Raw genomic sequence first — 17,026 nt, 5'->3', positions numbered from 1 at the left:
CTCAGGCTTCTATGCTGTTTCACAATGTGTTTTGTTGAGTCTGTATTCCTCCTTCTCCAGTCCTCTTCCATTTCCCTTCCAAGACAAAGGTTTGGTAAAACTTTCCTGGTAATGGGGCCTGCTAGGTAATACCAAAATGTCACCTGTGTCGGGACAGGGCAAAAAGCCGTGGGTTCCTCGCAGGCTGGGAGGAGCCCTCCAAAGAACAGATGGCTTAAATACCCATTTACTTCAGTAGCGGTGCAGTTTGGCTTAGTTTTTACCTGAAGATGTGGTTCCTGACCTTTTGGCAGCCAGAAAGGTCTTCACACAAGATTGATTATAAAGGCAGTTCCTTTCCCTCTTTAGAACCGCGTTTACATTGCCCATCAGCAACAGCGGCTTTTGTGCTGAGGAGGAGGAGGGACTCCCGAAGCACGCTGGACTCCCGTGGTATTTATGAGGCTTCTGGCAAAAGCACATTGATAATTGCAAGTCATCTCATACAGAGACCAGCAGAATTTAAAAAAAAAATAAAATTTAAAAACTAAACCCTCAAAACTGAAAAAAAAACACCAAACCCTAACCAAAAATGAAACAAAAAACCCCAAACCCCAACAAATTTATATATTTGTGTAGGCTCTTATTTGGGAGTAGGGTGAGATTTGAGTAAAAATGAAGTCCATCCTTTATCTCTGATGGAGACTGCATCTTTTCTGCCTTGTTTTCAAGGCCTAGAGGAAAGAAGAGGTTATTCAGAAGCAAAATTTGTTATGGGCTCCTGTGGTGTTTTTTGTGTACTGTGACGTAACAAGAGCCGCTGTAAATCGCGTACACAAGTAATTCAGATCTATTTTTTCATTACCATAAGCTATCCCTTAGACTGTTTTAAGGGATCCCAGGAGCACGCCAGAAGAACAAAGCGGTTCTCTGAACTGTAATTACACTTCTCAGAAGAGCACTGTAACTTGGAATCTATTTCTGATCGATTGAAGCTTTTCCTGATTAAACAGATCGTTTAGGTGTATGGCAGCTATTTAGCACTCCGGCGTTCTGAAGATGCGCATTTACGTGATAGCCTTAAAATTAGTCTTCAGGTTTCTCGGATGAATAATCGTTTTAAACGGTGTTGTACTAAATAAAAACTCAGCACCCAGACACCCTGTGGTCTTTCAGAGGTGAACCGCAGTGCGGCGGTGCAGTGCGGGAGGCTGGGGACGGCTGAGCGGCGTCTGGTGGCCCGCTGCCTTCCCGAGCACCGGGAAACAAGCCCACTCTGCCTGCTGGAGACAAAGGGGTGTGAAACGGGGACAAGGAAACGTACAGAATACCGGAGAGCAGTTTAATGGAGAAGGAGGGTTGTGTAATCACTCTTTATTCCCCAGGTCTCATCAAACCAGGTAGCTGGCGGAGACCCAATGGTTCTCCCTCAGGGGAAGAGCTGCAGTGCTAGCAGGGCACCCAACTCGTCTGGGGGGAGAGCAAAAATGCACTTGCCGTCTGGCTGCTAGTGAAGCCACTTGTTCAAGCCAGCATATCTGGCCTTATTCTGCTTTCCTGATAGGACTACAGTTTAGGTATCCATTTTAATGCAGAATTTAAAGAAATGCTGTTTTGCAGTGAAAGAATAAAATTAAAAAAACCTCACAAAGCTCCAGCAAACCTCAGTTTCCTAGAAGAATAAAGTAGTTCTGAAGGACTAAAGTTTCAAATCCGTGAGCTCATACCATACATTTGGGTGCTTTGGGGCTGCCCGCAGCCCAGAATAAAACCCCGCCAAGGGCAATGGTAAATCAGTTCTTAGCATGCCGCGTTCCAGAGCTCAGTTCTGTCCAAGTGACTCCTCTCAGCCAGCTATGGCTCGTGGTGTAGATGGGCTCACGCTGTGTTGTAATGCATTAATTATTTTATCCAGATGAATTAACCTGAGTTCTGTCCACAGTAAACTTGTTTTAGGTCATAATGTTTCACAGGGCACACTTTAGGTCTTGTAAATTATTTTGCTTCAATTTTAATGATATGCTTTCATACCCTAAATCTAGAGGAACGGAGGAGGAAAAGGAAAGGGAATTGAGTTCAACCTTACCATCTCATTCTCTAAGTTCAACTCCTTTTGGTTCCTTCAGAAGGATTAGTCGTAAAATAGAGCGTTAAATAACAGTGAATATATAGATGTGTAGATGTAGATAAAGATACAACCTACTTTAAGACTGTATATATATGAAAGATATATATGTATCTCCTCTGTCCATCCCTTCTCGATCTTCCCTAAATAACAAATAAATAAATTGGTCTTTTAAGAATGGCATCTCAACTGATCCTATATGGGCAGTTAAATATACCTTTATCTTATTTTCTTGTTTTTCTCTGTTGCTGTCTCTATCTTCTTTCTTTCTGTCTGTAGCTGTTCATAGCACCTTCTAGCCGCACCTCGCTGCTTGGCGTGTGGATCGCTAGCACCAAAGGGGAGAATTAAAAACGTTCGTTATGTAGGTTATTTTTGTTTGATAAAACCTCCTGTCCAGTTCCGGCTTATTGGTGCAATGTCCTTTCGCAAAGGAGAGATCAGAAATGCTCTTGGTTTTGTTTTGCAGTTGGTGATCCAGTAGTGGCACGTCGAAGAATCCATTATTCATGGATATGTTGTGTTCTGAAATGTTGCTGTGGTCGTCTTAATTACATTTTTAAAATTGTTTATACAGGCAAAAAACCACGGTACATGATAAATGCTGGGAGTACCAGCAACAGCAAATCTCAGACTTGACCAGAGGCTATTCTTGCTCTGTCTCGGCGTCGGGAAGCCAGAGCATATGTTGGATGTTAGCCTGGGTGTACACAACGTGTCCTATTTATTCAAGGTTTGCTTTGAAGCCACAACTTACAAGTTTGTTTCTTAGGGGTAGATGTCAGACTTCATTTAGCATTCCTTGGTATTAGGATACTCCTGAATAGCAAAAAGGCAACATTTTGGGGGAAGAACGTGGCTGCTATCTGAGCAGCGATCTGTCAGTTCCACTTAAGTGGCTCAAGGAGAACTGGAGAAGAGGCACTATGGAGAGGCTGGGCTGCGATCTCGAGATCACAGGCAGAATTATTTTAAAGCACTTTAAATGGAAGAATTAATCTCCATTTAAATTATACATCGTTCATTCTGCTGAAAACTAGGGAGAAACATTAAAGCAGAGATCCAGCTGGCCAGAATATTTCAATTTAAAGTGCTTAGAAATGGTAAGCAGCACAGTTCTTTTAAAGATGCATCATTTTTGTATCTCTAGGTGCTTACAGGCTTTTGTTAACATGCTTTGCCTTGCAAGATGAGCCCTTAGGTGTGTGAGGAAAAGCTGTGTTCTGGAATCGGTTGTGAATTTAAGATTTTAGGGCTCTGTTGACCCTGCTCTTTGACTTTACTGCTGTCTTCCAAAAGCAGGAATCCACATGTACTACTTCTGTGACTTCTGTGCCACATCAAGGTGTGTGGTTCTTCAATGTCTTGTTCCACAAATTTCCAGTATACTTGCTGGGATGCAATTGTTATTTATTTTTTGCATTCGCAGGTATTTCTGTATATGTGTTCTCCTGAAATATTTTAATATGGAGGTTACTGAAAGGTAGAAAGAGGAGCTTTGGCAGAGGATTTAGCTTTCCTTGTTTACAGCAAACCCCGTGAGAACTGCTTCCCAGGCACACATGCACGCACACAGACAGACATACGCACAAAAATCAATGCAAAAGAGTAGGGCATTCATTAAACTGTCAAAAATGGAATAAATGCTTTTTTTTATTTAGGCTCTTGTAGCTATTTTTCCTAGTATTTGAGTGTGTCCTGAATTATGAAATGTTATAGCTTTATAATTCATATTTGACAAATGAATATTTTGGGTGTTGAGCTGTAATAGGGGTATTACCCTGTTACAGGTGCAGACAACTGTGTGGCTTTTTTTTTTTTTCCCTTCTCTGGATATAGAAACTCTTGGACAGTTTGTCACTAAAAATCCTTTCTGTAGGTGAAGTACCATATAGGTGAATAACCATATTTCTTGGTATTTCAAAATTGCAGCCGGCTGGATGGAGAAGCCTTGCAGGGACACTGACTGTAGGCGTAACGTAGAAAACATCGCGCGTGTTCTCCGTGTCCCGCTGCTCTCCGATACGCTTTGTCCCCTGTGCTGTGCAATAGAGCTGTATGTGAAATCCTGTAGAAGTGACGGTGTTTTTCCTTGCTGGCCTTGGTCTAAACGCTACTGGAGAAGGTAGGGGGAACAGGATCCACCGTAAACGGTGCTTCCCCATCCTCTGATAAAGTCCCTTGGGTCTCGGCTCGTAGCGCTCCTCAGCGCACGGTGGCTGGAGTCACGCCGCGCTTTATCCGTCAGAGCTTTTCTAATGGTTTTCAGAAGGGATAAAATCAATAGCCTGGAACGGCTGGCGTCTTTAACCCGCTTTTGCCTCTGTCAAAGGGTGCAGCCGCACAAGCGTCCCTGCAGGAGCAGCCCCGTGCTCCCAACAAAAGGCAGCGGGCATCCGCGGCGCTCGTCCTCCCTTTGCTGGAGGCGTCCTTCCCAAAAGCACGCGGAAGATAACTGCGTCTCCTGCTGTACCTGTAACAATTTAATTGTGTAAGTCAGCCCAGTCAAGCATCCCCGGCTCATGACTGGGAGACATGAAATTCATTGTCATTATTGTCCCTGTCATTTTGGATCATTATATCCCGCTGCAGAATTTTCCTCACTCCAGTGCTTTCTTACCTCCAGGAAGCGGGGATTATGGCTGAGGTTGGGGTGGGGGCAGGACTGTGAACTACATTTACCTCAGGGGAGCCGCAGATTAAATTGGCTTTGCTCTCTGACTTGCTGGATCCGTCTGTTTGCACGCTGTGGGTTTAAGGTTGGGAATGATGAATATTCTAGTGACTTCTGTGCCTCTCGCTTTTCTTTTTTTAATGCTCGTCTAAGCGAAGGGTGGGGTGTGTGTCCCTTAAGAACTGAACGGGGAATAGTTCTTCAGATCGTGTTACCTAAATGATTTAAGGTTATTCCTGAGCAAAGCGACATTGTTTGCACGTTGTGCCACAAACATCTGAGCGTTCCCCGGCGCGGCGTGGCTTTCAGCGAAAGGCTCCACCGAAGCGGGTAACTCTGCTGTAACGTATATCTGTGCGTTTTATGGGGACTCGGGTCGGTCGTCAGTTAACACGTGCGCTGTGCTGTAGGTGTGATTATGTGTGTTGAGGCAAAACGGATGGTGGGATGCCTGCACGTCTTGCTGCTCCTTCCCCTGCTCCGGTGGCTGTCCCCGTGTCATTCGGCATCCGGGGCCGGAGCAGCCCTGACCCTCGGGATCGGCTGGGGAGGTACACGTGGCCCACCTTCCTCGCTGCGCTCCTCCTCTCCCATCGGCGGCGTTCAGCTCGCCCGGCACCTCCTGGCCTGTTCCCGTGTCCGTCTGTCACCTCCTGCAGCTGCGTGGTCCTCGGCTGGGCCCTCCGGCCCCGGCTGGTTTCTGCGGGGTCACACAGCGGAGGCCGGTGTCCCGCCTGCCGAACACGCGTGCGATAGCTGACAAACCGATCGCTGCTCCCTTTAGGCTTAAAAACCAGCGGCAGCGGTGCGCAGAGCAAAGTTTGCCTCGAATCCCAGTTTGCCCCGCACGGAGGCTGTGAGCGTGGGGAGTACCAGTCAGCTCTCGCGCTGCGCGGGCGCGCAATGAGCCGTGTTGACATCATCGCGTTTCCTTCTGGCAGGGCGGCGCGGCCGCAGCAGACCCGCCGCGACAGTCGTTCCCGGTGACATTTCAGCGCGGTCTCCATAAACTGACAGTGACAGTGTTTGGTTTCATTTTAACACTGCGCTTTTCCTTACCCTGACACCGCGGTATGATTGCAGTGACAAGTTGAAGGCTGATACAAAAGAAGTGGGAAACAACATAATTGTAACGCAGCGGCACAGCACAGCAATTCCAAATTTGGCCTCTCACTGATGTGCCTGGATGTTGTGGCTTGTTTTGCTATGCTGGTATCCTGGCTTCAACGGGAGCTTCACCTTCTGTGCTGTAGCTTGGCGGTAGGCTTGGCTAGACAGAAATTCTCAGGGTATTGTGACTTCTTTTTTTTTTTTTTTTTTTAAATTTACTTAGAAAAAGCCTTTATGGGCTTCCTGCTTATGCTATTGATTTGTTTATAACTCTGTAGGTAAGTTGGAACGTATCGTACTTTCATGTCCTGATCTTCACTGTGATCTTGGTTTTTATCCATACATGCAGTTTGCTTGGTTACAGGTTCCTCCTTGCCTTTAGTGAAAATTACCTGGTGACAATGATCTCGAATTTCTGAAGCTTCTGGGTGTTCCGGTTTGGCCAATGTGGCCGTTACTGGCCAACGGGCACTGGTCCTTCCAGAGCCTGGGGGAGCAGAACCCCGGAGCCGGGCAGCGTTTGGATCGTACGGGATTTGTGTCGCGAGCACTGACAGCCTGGAGCGGTCCTGCTGGGCTGCGGTGCGTGGGTGTGATGGAACCGAGTCAGCGCGCGCTTCCCTCTGAAGCCGTCCAGGAACGAGTGCGTGCGTGCTACGTAACCTAGAAAGTCTGTTAGCTTTCAGCGAGTTTCTGACTTAAGTTTCATGTGACTCAGAGAGCAAGAAATAGCCAGGTCTGAGGGCACTTTTAATGACTTGTGACTCACGAGTCACATCTGATGCTTACCTCTGAACTTGCTCTGCTCATGTTTGGGGACAAGAACTTGCGAGTTCTTTCTCGGAGAAGTCTGGAACGGCGTTGAGTCACTCCAGCTGATTCATAACGCCTGAACATGGATGTAACCGATTTCCGTGTGTACAACAGATGTTGAGCTCCTGTTTAATGCTGGTGATAAAACTGTTCATGCAATTAAGCGCTTATTTAAAACGCAGAGGATGCGGGCAGTCCTGGTAACTTACTTATGTCTAGTGATGTATAATCATTGCTCATCAGCCTTAAACTGGAGAGGTTTGGTGAGGTTTGGATACGCAGAGCAAGGAAGCTTTCGTGCACATGAAATACGCTATTTGATTTCATGCATTGCTCCGCTTTACTATGGACACGCAATTATCTAGTGTGAGGCTGCTGTAAGAATTTAACGCAAGGGTACAGAAATACGCTCCTAAACTTTTAGGATATCGGTGCTTTTGGGGAAAACGGCTGTCACCGTTGCGGGGGTACAGTGAGAGCCCCGTCTCGATGCTGGGTGGTAGGTTTTGGGGTGGAACTGCCTCTGAATTGCAGAAGTATTTGAGTTAGTGAGCGGCTCACTGGGGTCAGTAAAGGAGTGGCCCACAAGGAAAACATTAATTCGCAAGTATTTAGTTTGCCTTTATCCCCTCGGCTCTTTAGCAGAAAGCAAACCAAACGTATTTGTTTGTATGGCTGCGTTATGTAGGGAAATACAACTGTGATCATAACTGTGGGCCTAGTCCCCTCACTCAAATATTTGTTTTAATGTATTTTTCCTTCCCTAAGAAGCCTGGTAGGTGGTTCTGTGGAAAGATTTGCCCTCTCGAGGAAGTTCTGTAAGACAAACATATGGCTCCTTGCACGGCTGATTTCCAGCTCTCCACTAAACTTGACCTCCACAGCAACAACTGGATGTGCCTAATCGGAAAGGACTGTAAACTGGGGACAGGCGAGACGGCTTTCATGTCTGTGGCAGGGACCAACCTGTTCTCTAGAGCAGGAAGTTTGCAGGACCAGCCACGTATTACAGCCGTGCTGCTGCGGTGTGAGCCAGAGCGTGGGCCAGTGGCTGCGATGCCTGCGAGCGCCGTTGCATCGTTAGCGCTCGTGCAGCGGGCGTGCTCAATAACCAAGCGCTAGTTCCTAGCGCAAAGAGGTTGACGTGAATGAAAGTTACTCTATCAGGATTAAAAGAGCATCCAGCTTCTTGGAAAAAATGCAGTCTCTGGCTGCTGTGCGCGCTGTTTATCTTCAAGTGAAGAGAGTCGGAGAGAGGAAAGTAGGAATTGGTGTAACAGTAAGAGATGTCAGAGTGACACAGGACAGGATACAGTGGAACGACCGGCGTGCCTTGTTCACCCTGAGGCTCTCACACAACTCCGCTGCATCAGTCACAACCGCATTTCTGCTCTGTGGGCTCTGCTACCACTACTGACGGTGCTTCGGCGCTGATAAAAATAAACCTGAACGTACGCTGTGTGCGCTCTGTGGGAGGATTCTTGTAGTGCCAGCGGAAGCATTGTCTGTTCGTCGCTGCAGAAACACAACATTTGCTACTAAGGAATGAAAATAGAATTTCCCTAAATTACACACACAAAATTATAAACCAAATGGCATCGCTGTTGGTCTTAATGATGTAGGACACGCTCACGCAAAACGTCTTCACGCAGTAATGTCTTCAGCAGTATGCCTTCCAAGAATAAGGGCTTTAAAGAGAATTCAGGGGTACTTTAATGAAAGCAATTAAGCCAGCGTTTTGTTAAAAGCAAGGTTGATTATCTTTAATAAAAATTAAAGAACCACACTATTGTTACTGTATTATGAGCAGATGACAATAGTGAACAATGAGATGGATGATTCTTTCAGTTTCTCTTGCTGTAAATGACTTAAAGGATTTAAACACCCTCTTATTTTCGAGAGGTGTGATGGGAGGAGTTGCAAGGAAAGCTCAGCGTGTTCCATCAGTTGGCTCTTGGACGCTTCTCCCAAGAACACTGAGGTGGGGGTGCCTCTCGCACCCCCGTTGAGACGCATCCAGCTGACATGCGCACAACCACCCAGCGCTCCCAAAGCGCGCCCTCGAGCCACGGGAGTGAGGCGGCAGTGAGCGCTCCGGGGCAGGGCGTCTGCGAACGTCTCTTGTGGGTGAACGGCGGAATTCCGCTGTGTGGCCTGCAGGTTAGTTGGGAGACCTTCAGGAGCTTACTCGTTTACAGAAAAGGATGCCAAAGTAGCTGGGTTTAGCTGTTTAGTTGTTATAAAACAACTTCCTGGCTTATAACACTTGGAAAAAACCCATGGTAGCATAGAGGGGTGGCCTCTGGTAGCGAGGGGGGGTGATGGTTGTCTTTGTTCTGCTTTGGAGCGCCAGTGGCTGCTGTGAAGGACAGTGGGTGCGCGGCTGTCGTAAGCAGGTTATCCAGAACCTCCCGTAGAAGCTTTTGGTACCTTGCTGTTTATCACACAACTGTGCCTCGGGGTCCTGGCCATCTCCTAACGTGGTAGCAGTGCTAGCGGCAGGCAAGCTTTACACGTCTGTTCTGGAAGAAGTTACGCTTGGAGGCTTCTGCCTTGGGTTTGGATGATCTGTGGATCTCACACGGGGAGAATGGCGTTTAACTGGGAAGTCAGGAAGGTTGAGATGGAGAATCTTTGCTTTGTCATCCTTCTGTTTCTCTCTGGAGTGGTAAGGATCAATGAAGTATGAGGACACATACCAGTCTCTTTGAAACAATACTCATTCCTATTTCCAAGCTAGCACACGTGTAAATAGCTAGTTTTACCTTAATCGACAGAAAACATGCTTGGTCAACTGTGAGTAGTGCTGTAGTAACAACTAATCTGGCTACAGTACCTTTATAGTGCGAGGTGCGCGTGGAGGAACAGCAGCTGCTTCTTCAGACATGAAGGAAAAATGATAATTGCATATAAAGCGCTGGTTTTTAATGTAATTAAGATCTGGGGGAAAGTGTGCACATGTGAGTTGGAGGGCTTTAAAAAAAATAGGTTTTTACCTATTTGTACCCCATCTCCACCAAACTGGTGCCGTACTGTTCTCCACAGATGATAAATTTCTGAGCTGGTAAGTCTTCATTTCTTTCAAATCTAGACCCCTGCAGGTCTCTGCTGTGGATGCGACGGAGAACTCTAGGGCTCCGCACTGCGGGTCACATCACTCCGACGGCCGTGGGCTTTTCCAGATGCGCAGTTCATCAGGAACCGGCTATTTCCCAGTCCTCCTCCTCCGAGTACGTTACCTGGGCACTCAGAGTTCCTTCTGCACAGCTGAGAATTTAGTAACGGCAAGGGAGTTCTCGCGTCGGAGTAATGAGGAGGGGAAAATGGAGGAGAGTTTCAGAGAGAGCGTGAAGCTGTTACCTTGAACACGGTGGTGGAAATCCTGCCACGCACTGAGCGTACCCACAGCTCGCTGACATTGAGCATTAGGAGTTCAACAACATGCTGAGCGGCTCTTGGATACTGGGCTTAATCAACAACTGTTGCTTACATGTTTGTTCTTTGTAGACATCACACCTGTTTCCACGTTATTTATTCTGCTGATTGCCTTCTCTGGGTTGCTTTAGCTCTGGACAAACAAGTCAGAGGACTGGGAAAAGGCAGGCTTGCAGTGTTTCAACAGTAAGGCTTCCCCTAGGTCAGAGCTAGTGTTGGCTGGCCCTGTAAATTGTGCTGGTTTTGTGTGGTGACCCCACGCCCCATGCCAGCCAGAGACCAGTTTGTCAGGTACCGCCTTACTCACTGGTGGCCAGAAAAACCAGAAGCGACTGGAGGGAACCTCCCTGGCCCTGGGGTCCTTCTGCAGTAAAAGAATAAATCCTGCCGCATGGAAACGGGTGCTTCGGGGTTTCGCTGACGCGTGGACAGCATCTGTTTGAGGGGGGCGGTTCTGGTTCGCGCTGCGTTTCCCGTGCTGTGGAGCCAGGGCTGGCGGCGGCCCGGGGGGCAGGCACCCCCACGGCTAGCACCGCGGCACGGAGGGGCGTCTGCAGGGCAGCGCGCTTCGGAAAGCCGCCGGCGCGGGGCTAGGGCGCGTTCCCTGCGTTGCTTTGGCATATGTGCCGTTCTCTGCTTTACGCAGGAGCAGCGCTGCGATGCACCTCGTTGCCGTTCTGTGTTCCCTGTCTGGCGCTCCCCCATAGAGATGTCCCCGCTCTCGGCCCCGTGGCGAGATGGTGAGGCGTGAGGTGAAGCTCCCGCCGTCACTCTCTCCGTTCCCTGGCGCTGCTGCGGCGTTTATTTTATGATTTGCCTGCCGCTCCTGACAGATGGTTGTTTGGTCCTCTGCACCCTGCGTGATGGAGCACCCCCAACTTTTCCTGACACCTTGCTCAGTTGTTTTGCTGTTCTTTTCTGCCCTTTATTCCGGGCATTGTTTGCCTCGCGGAATCGGAGTTACTGTTTGTTTCTTCATCGGTGCTTTATCATGTTCCTGTTCCCGTACGCTTCGCATAACTTTTTTTTTTTTTCTTGTAGCTGAAGACTGATTGCATCGTCTCAGCTGTGTTCGAAGGAGAACTTTGGGAGGGGAGTGGCACCTTCCAGGCCATTGATCCCATCTTTATAACTTTGCCCTTTTAGCTGGAAACAGATTATTTGCACAGCGGTTCGAGATTGCACAGGCAGAATCAGAAGGACCCAACTTTACATAAACCATTTGTATTAAACATTGGGAATGCTGGCAACATAAATCAACAACCATATGTATTATAAATTTATCACTTTATCAGTATTATCTTTGATAGGAGTGGCCCAAACGCGTGGGGAAGCGAACCATACCTCAGGAAGTTTAGAGAGGCCGCTCGTGAATTAATTATTCAGGACACATAGAGCCTGGCCCCTTCAACGTATAGTAATTCTCTCTAGCCAGTGCCCGGGACTTTAACTTCCCTGGCAGTAATAAATAGGAAAAGTCTCAGGTGAAGCCGGTATTTCACAGTAATTAATCATCTTCCCCTCACGGTCCCTCCGCCTCTCTCTTGGTTTTCTTTAACGAGGGAATTTCAGTAATAAATCTTTAATGATATATGTTAAGAATCCTTCATTAATTCTTGTCTGCTTATTTCTCGTTTTTGATGCTCCTGTGTTGTATGTTGGGAAGTTAAAATGAGTGTAGAAGAGAGGAGTTGTGGAAAGCTGACGATTTGGCACGGTCTCTGGAGGGCCGTTCCTTGGACGGTGGATGTGTGGTACGCTTGCTGATGGGAGCTGTGGGTTCAGACTGGCTGGACTGTCAAAGGAACACTGGATACAGTTACAGAGTTACAGCGTGATTGCGCGGGAAAGGGTACAGAAAAAAGCAGTTTGTCTGCCGGTAAACTGGAGGCGAGCGAGTAGCAATTCTCAGTTTCATGATGCGCGAAGGGTACGGGGTGTTAGGATGCGCGTGGGGAGCGCAGCGGGCGTGCCGCTGCCGATGCAGCGGAGGGGATGTGTCTTTAAATAATTCTGGTTAGACGTGAGCAGCCATCACGCCTATTCGAAGTGACAGGGACAGATGTGACAGATCGGTTCTGACACACTTCCATGCCACAAGTGCGTGGCTGGAGGTGACTGGTGTCCTTCCTCCGGTCCCGTCCCCGCTGCAGGACAGCACAACGACGCGCGGATGAACCTTGCCATCGCCCTCACTGCTGCCAGGTACGGCGCTGCCACGGCCAATTACGCTGAAGTGCTGCGCTTGCTGAAGACGAGGGACGCGGCCAGCGGGAAGGAGCGCGTGTGCGGGGTGCGCTGCAGAGACGTCCTCACAGGTGTGTGCCTTCCCCAGGCGCGGGGACCCGCGGCTGCCTCCTGCCCGCCGGCCAGCCGCCCGGCACCGCGCGCCCGTGGCTCTGCGGCACCCCGCTGGGTGGGTGGGAGCCGGGGCGCACTGCAGAGCCCGCTCTCTTCGTTACACGGAACGAGGGAGGAGCGGGGAACGCTGCTGTTTGTAAATATCAATGAACCGACAAAGGAGCCATCTTCCCAGAGTGCGGTGGCATACAATTAGTGTCAATCATCTTTAACTTCTGTCAGATTCTTCACTCAAATCCCAGTGTTTTGGCAGGGCAGACCAAGCTTTACATCCAAACCCTCTGTCAAGCAGAGATGATATTGTAACACGCTGCGTGCTGTACAGTAATAATCCCGTTTACCAAGTCTGTGAGCTGAGACTGAAATCTCGTGTTCGAGAGGCACATTTCAGCTGAGCTTCTACCCAGTCTGCCTTTGCAGATAAAATGGAATTGCACTGTGAAATGTCTTATATTTTTTCAAATCTAGTGTTACATGAAAACTTTAATTTTTAAAAACCGTTCCAGCTGCTCTGTTCAGAGAAGCACAGCATACTTTACAGTACGTTACGTTCATAGATAGATTAATAACAGAGAGTGTCAGTGAGCAGGGAAACAAACGGCGTGTGTGATTGATACTGTTTTCTTTCACAGGGCAGGAATTTGATGTCAAAGCCAAATGTGTTATCAATGCTACGGGACCTTTCACAGACTCCGTGCGCAAAATGGATGATCAGGAAGTCCCCAACATCTGTCAGCCCAGCGCAGGCGTGCACATTGTGATGCCTGGTTATTACAGGTAACGATACGCGAAGCCTGAGCCATTTGTAACAATCTCTGCTGGTGGCTGTAATAAATAAGCTTGCGGAGACGCAGGTAGGTTGTATGGGAGTTTGGAACGCAGAATTTCCTTCTTATTTTTTGTTTGGTTGTTTTTTGGTTTGTTTTTTTTTTTTAAGAGGGTTCTGGCACTGTGCCCACGAGAATAACAATTTCATCTAGTCAGCAAAGACTGAAGTCTCGTAGTTCTCAGTTAAAACTCAGCAAGGCAGAACTCCTGCTGAGGCAGAAGGATGTTTAGGCAGAGCATCTACAACAGGCTTGTGAAAGGCACCTTTTTTAGTAATGAGTTTGAGCTGGGTGCTTATTCACCTCCCTTAAGAAAGCAAGAACCATGTAAAACCTTCCAGAGAGGAAAGCTCTGTTCCTATTAAGTATCAAACTCTCCGTGCAGTAACACTCTGCCGCGTTCCGGCTCCACTCACAGTAAACGTGAATGCAGCAAGCAGGCAATACAATCGGTAGTTCAGAGTGACATGGTTAATTCTGACGCTGCGGAGCCGCGCCCCCCACCCGTGGCTGTTTTGGGGAAAGGACGTGCCTCCGTGCAGAAGGGGTTCCCGTGGCGCTCTGCGCGCACGCTCTCTGCAGAGTGCCTTATTTGCTGCTGCAAAGCCAAATCCCCTTCCAGCAGGTAAGCCTGTCAGCTGGAGCTCAGATATTACCTTGGGTTCCTGAAGCCATTAGCATCCTAATGGAAATGCTCACTTATAGACTCACCCCGATGCTGCTGATACCGAGCACGTGTAATAATGCCTTCCGTAGCATCATCGCACTTCTGTGAATATAAATTTAGACTTCCAGTGCACAAGGTGGTGTTCTTGCCGGAGCCATCCCAACAGGACGCAACCATAGACTGTAAAATCGAGGCACTTTGGCCTCGTGTAAAATCACTCTGGTTCTGTTCTTTTTTTGCTGTCTCTCCACATGCAAAACGGGAAGATGACCCGACAGCAGCTTTAGAGCGCTGGCGATGTGGAGAAGCGGGGTTGTAATCCTGCTTTGCTACGTGCTGTGAGAAGAACGTGTGTGGCTGAATTTATGGCCCTCCAGCAAAACCCTGTAAAGTTTTAAAGATTTGAGTCACTTTGTAAATTCAAAGCAGAAGATGGCTTGGTACGCATGAGGGCTCTAATTTATTTATTTTGTAATAACCTAATAATTTTAATTGGAAATGCAGAGAATTCTTGTTCTCCTTGTTCCCCTGCGTATGTCAGCATGTGGGCATTACATTTCTTGTAAAATAGTATCTGCCCACGTCCTGCCTCCACAGCGCAGCTGATCAGATAAAACTGTCCTCGGTTTCCGTGAAGTGGGAGAGCTTAAACCGAGGAACTGTCTGCTAAATGGAAAATTCTCCTGGTACCTCATCTCAGTTGCCTCGAGTGTTTTCCTGGTGCCAGGGAGTAATCCTCAACAAACGAAGATTGTCGTTTCACAGCGTCCACTTGCCTTGTGGTAAATGTTTTATAGGATTTTGGCCCAGACTTAGACAAATGAAAATTTTATATCAGGTAGAGGTTTTTAGACACAAGCAGAGTTAAGTTTTTGTAAAACTAATGTTAATGCTTTCATCTCCCATGGGTTTCTTACTCATTTATGTTCTTCATTAGTAGTCCTAGTGTTCCTCCTCCCGTTAGCTCTATTTTTAGCGTACACGTAGCTATCGTAGTCGCTGCAGTGCCTTTCACTCCCGTTGTTTCATTGTGTATCTGCTACAACGAGAGGATGGGCTACCTCTGCTCAGACGGGCTTTCTGCCAGAGGTGTGTCTGTGCGTGCAGTGCTCTCTTCTCCTCCCTTCTCACAGATTTCAGGTGTTTTGCATCATTCTCAAATGTTCCTAGCTGCTCTGCCTTCCAGACTGGAGACAGGCTGGTCTGTTAAACCTCGGTTCCGCTCTTCGGGAAGCCATCCGTTTGCTCCTTGCCTGCCTGTGTGGTGCTCTGGTCAGGGGCCTCCGCAGTCCCAGAGCCGCCAGCATTTGGGTGTTGGACGTTGGTTTTGATGGGGAAACACCTTATTTTAAATTCGTTGTGGTGGCTCTCCAGGTGTTTATATAAGATGGAACAAACACAGCAATAGGGTACTGAGAGGGAGCCTCCCAGGATAGCCGGTACTCATTAATTCAGTTAATTAATTGGCATATCGAAAACTGTTTCATTCTTTCTCCCGCTTTGCTGTGTAATCTAATTGAAAACACTTCAGTCCATAGGTGTTGTGGTGAAACTGTTTTAAGTCTCTACTTGTTTCTCTTCTTTATTTTTAACAGTTTTTACAAAATCACATTTAAAAAATTGTACTTTTGGGAAGATGTCTGAAGTTATCTGAATATTCTGATACCATATATTAAATCTCTAGTTTCCTGTCTCTAAATCAATAGCTTTTTCATTTTAAAAGGTAATCATTTGTCTGACGTGATTTACCTTTCACAAATCTGTGTTGACTTCCCCTATTAAATTGTACTTCTCCAACTGTATGCTTAAGCTGTCTATAAATATCACCTAAAAAACGTTCTAATATACATGCTGTATATGAAATTTTCAGCCGCTCTTCCAGCCTTTCCAGATATTGCAAACTTACCTTCAGGAATGAGTTTAGACTTCCTAAGCATGAACTACTCCGTGAGTTGGCTTGTGGCTCTCTGAAGCAGGTAGCTCGCAGCCACGCAGGTCTCTGGCCGCCTTCGGCTGGGTGTGCAGTGGTTGTCTGAGTCCATTGGATTCATCCTGTCTGGTCCTTACCGCAGTACATCCCTCCTCTGCTCCTTCCCTGTGCTTCCCGTCTCCTCCTCCCGCTACCAGGAGCAGGTGCAGACCCTGGGCACTGCTAAACTGACTGCCGGTGTTTCGACGAGGACTTCCACCACCTGAAGGGAAGTCAGCGACTTTCCTTGAAATAAAAATGAATGAAAAAAGGGGCGGCTTACATGTGGTCCTGTGTAGAAGCTGTTCAGTTTGAAGCGTTTACAGCAGCCTTCTGTTCTCGGAAATATAACGGAGCTGTTTAAATAAGGGAGAAGGGTAACTGGTTTTGTACATGTGGATTTTTTTTCATGTTGTAGTGGGAAACATTTATACATAAGTTAGAATTTCCTGTATGAAGAACTACAGCTTTTCTTCATTTTACTGAACCGTTCTGGTGTGGGACTGGGCCTTATTTCTCAGAACTTCTGGGACTAGCAGGTCATGGCCACATGGGAAATCTCTGATTTAAATTATTATTTTTTAAATCATTTGACCTAAGAACGGAAGTGATGTTCTCATACTTTATCTGGGGTACCAGGCGTGCAAGGACAGAACCCCTGGTGATGCCTGACCTGTTTTGAACCGTGGCCCTTCTTTATTTCAGCCCTGATAACATGGGTCTGCTTGACCCAGCCACCAGCGACGGCAGAGTGATTTTCTTCCTGCCGTGGGAGAAGATGACTATCGCAGGGACCACAGACAGCCCGACCGATGTGACTTCCCATCCGATACCAACCGAAGAAGACATAAACTTCATTTTGAACGAAGTGCGCAACTACCTTAGTGTTGATGTGGAAGGTAACCCTTTCTCAGCTCTGTTTCCCTGGGAAGGCACTGAGGAGCCTGTGTAAACGCTGGCTGTCTGAAGCTTTTCTGGGACTGAGAACTGTGGTTCTTGTGCGTCTGGGTGGTTCTGAAACTAGCCGGGACATAAGCGTCCTCTTGGTCTGTGTTTCAGAGCTGTG

General features: G+C 47.6%; 1 protein-coding gene across 8 annotated transcripts in view; it reads left to right on the top strand.

Annotated features, from left to right (window-relative positions):
* The window catches only part of GPD2 (glycerol-3-phosphate dehydrogenase 2), a 56,136-nt gene that overhangs the window by 26,537 nt on the left and 12,573 nt on the right, over positions 1 to 17,026 (top strand). For all 8 annotated transcript variants that reach the window (XM_086750819.1, XM_086750821.1, XM_086750818.1 and 5 more), the window contains exons 7-9: positions 12,290 to 12,454; positions 13,130 to 13,274; positions 16,666 to 16,859. In XM_086750819.1, coding sequence (XP_086606945.1) covers positions 12,290 to 12,454; positions 13,130 to 13,274; positions 16,666 to 16,859 — 504 coding nt within the window. The remainder of the gene's footprint in view (positions 1 to 12,289; positions 12,455 to 13,129; positions 13,275 to 16,665; positions 16,860 to 17,026) is intronic.

This window comes from Chlamydotis macqueenii, chromosome 6 (assembly GCF_036417535.1).
Source record: "Chlamydotis macqueenii isolate bChlMac1 chromosome 6, bChlMac1.mat, whole genome shotgun sequence".
Taxonomy (NCBI): Eukaryota; Metazoa; Chordata; class Aves; order Otidiformes; family Otididae; genus Chlamydotis; species Chlamydotis macqueenii.
This window is presented reverse-complemented; position numbering and strand designations above follow the sequence as displayed.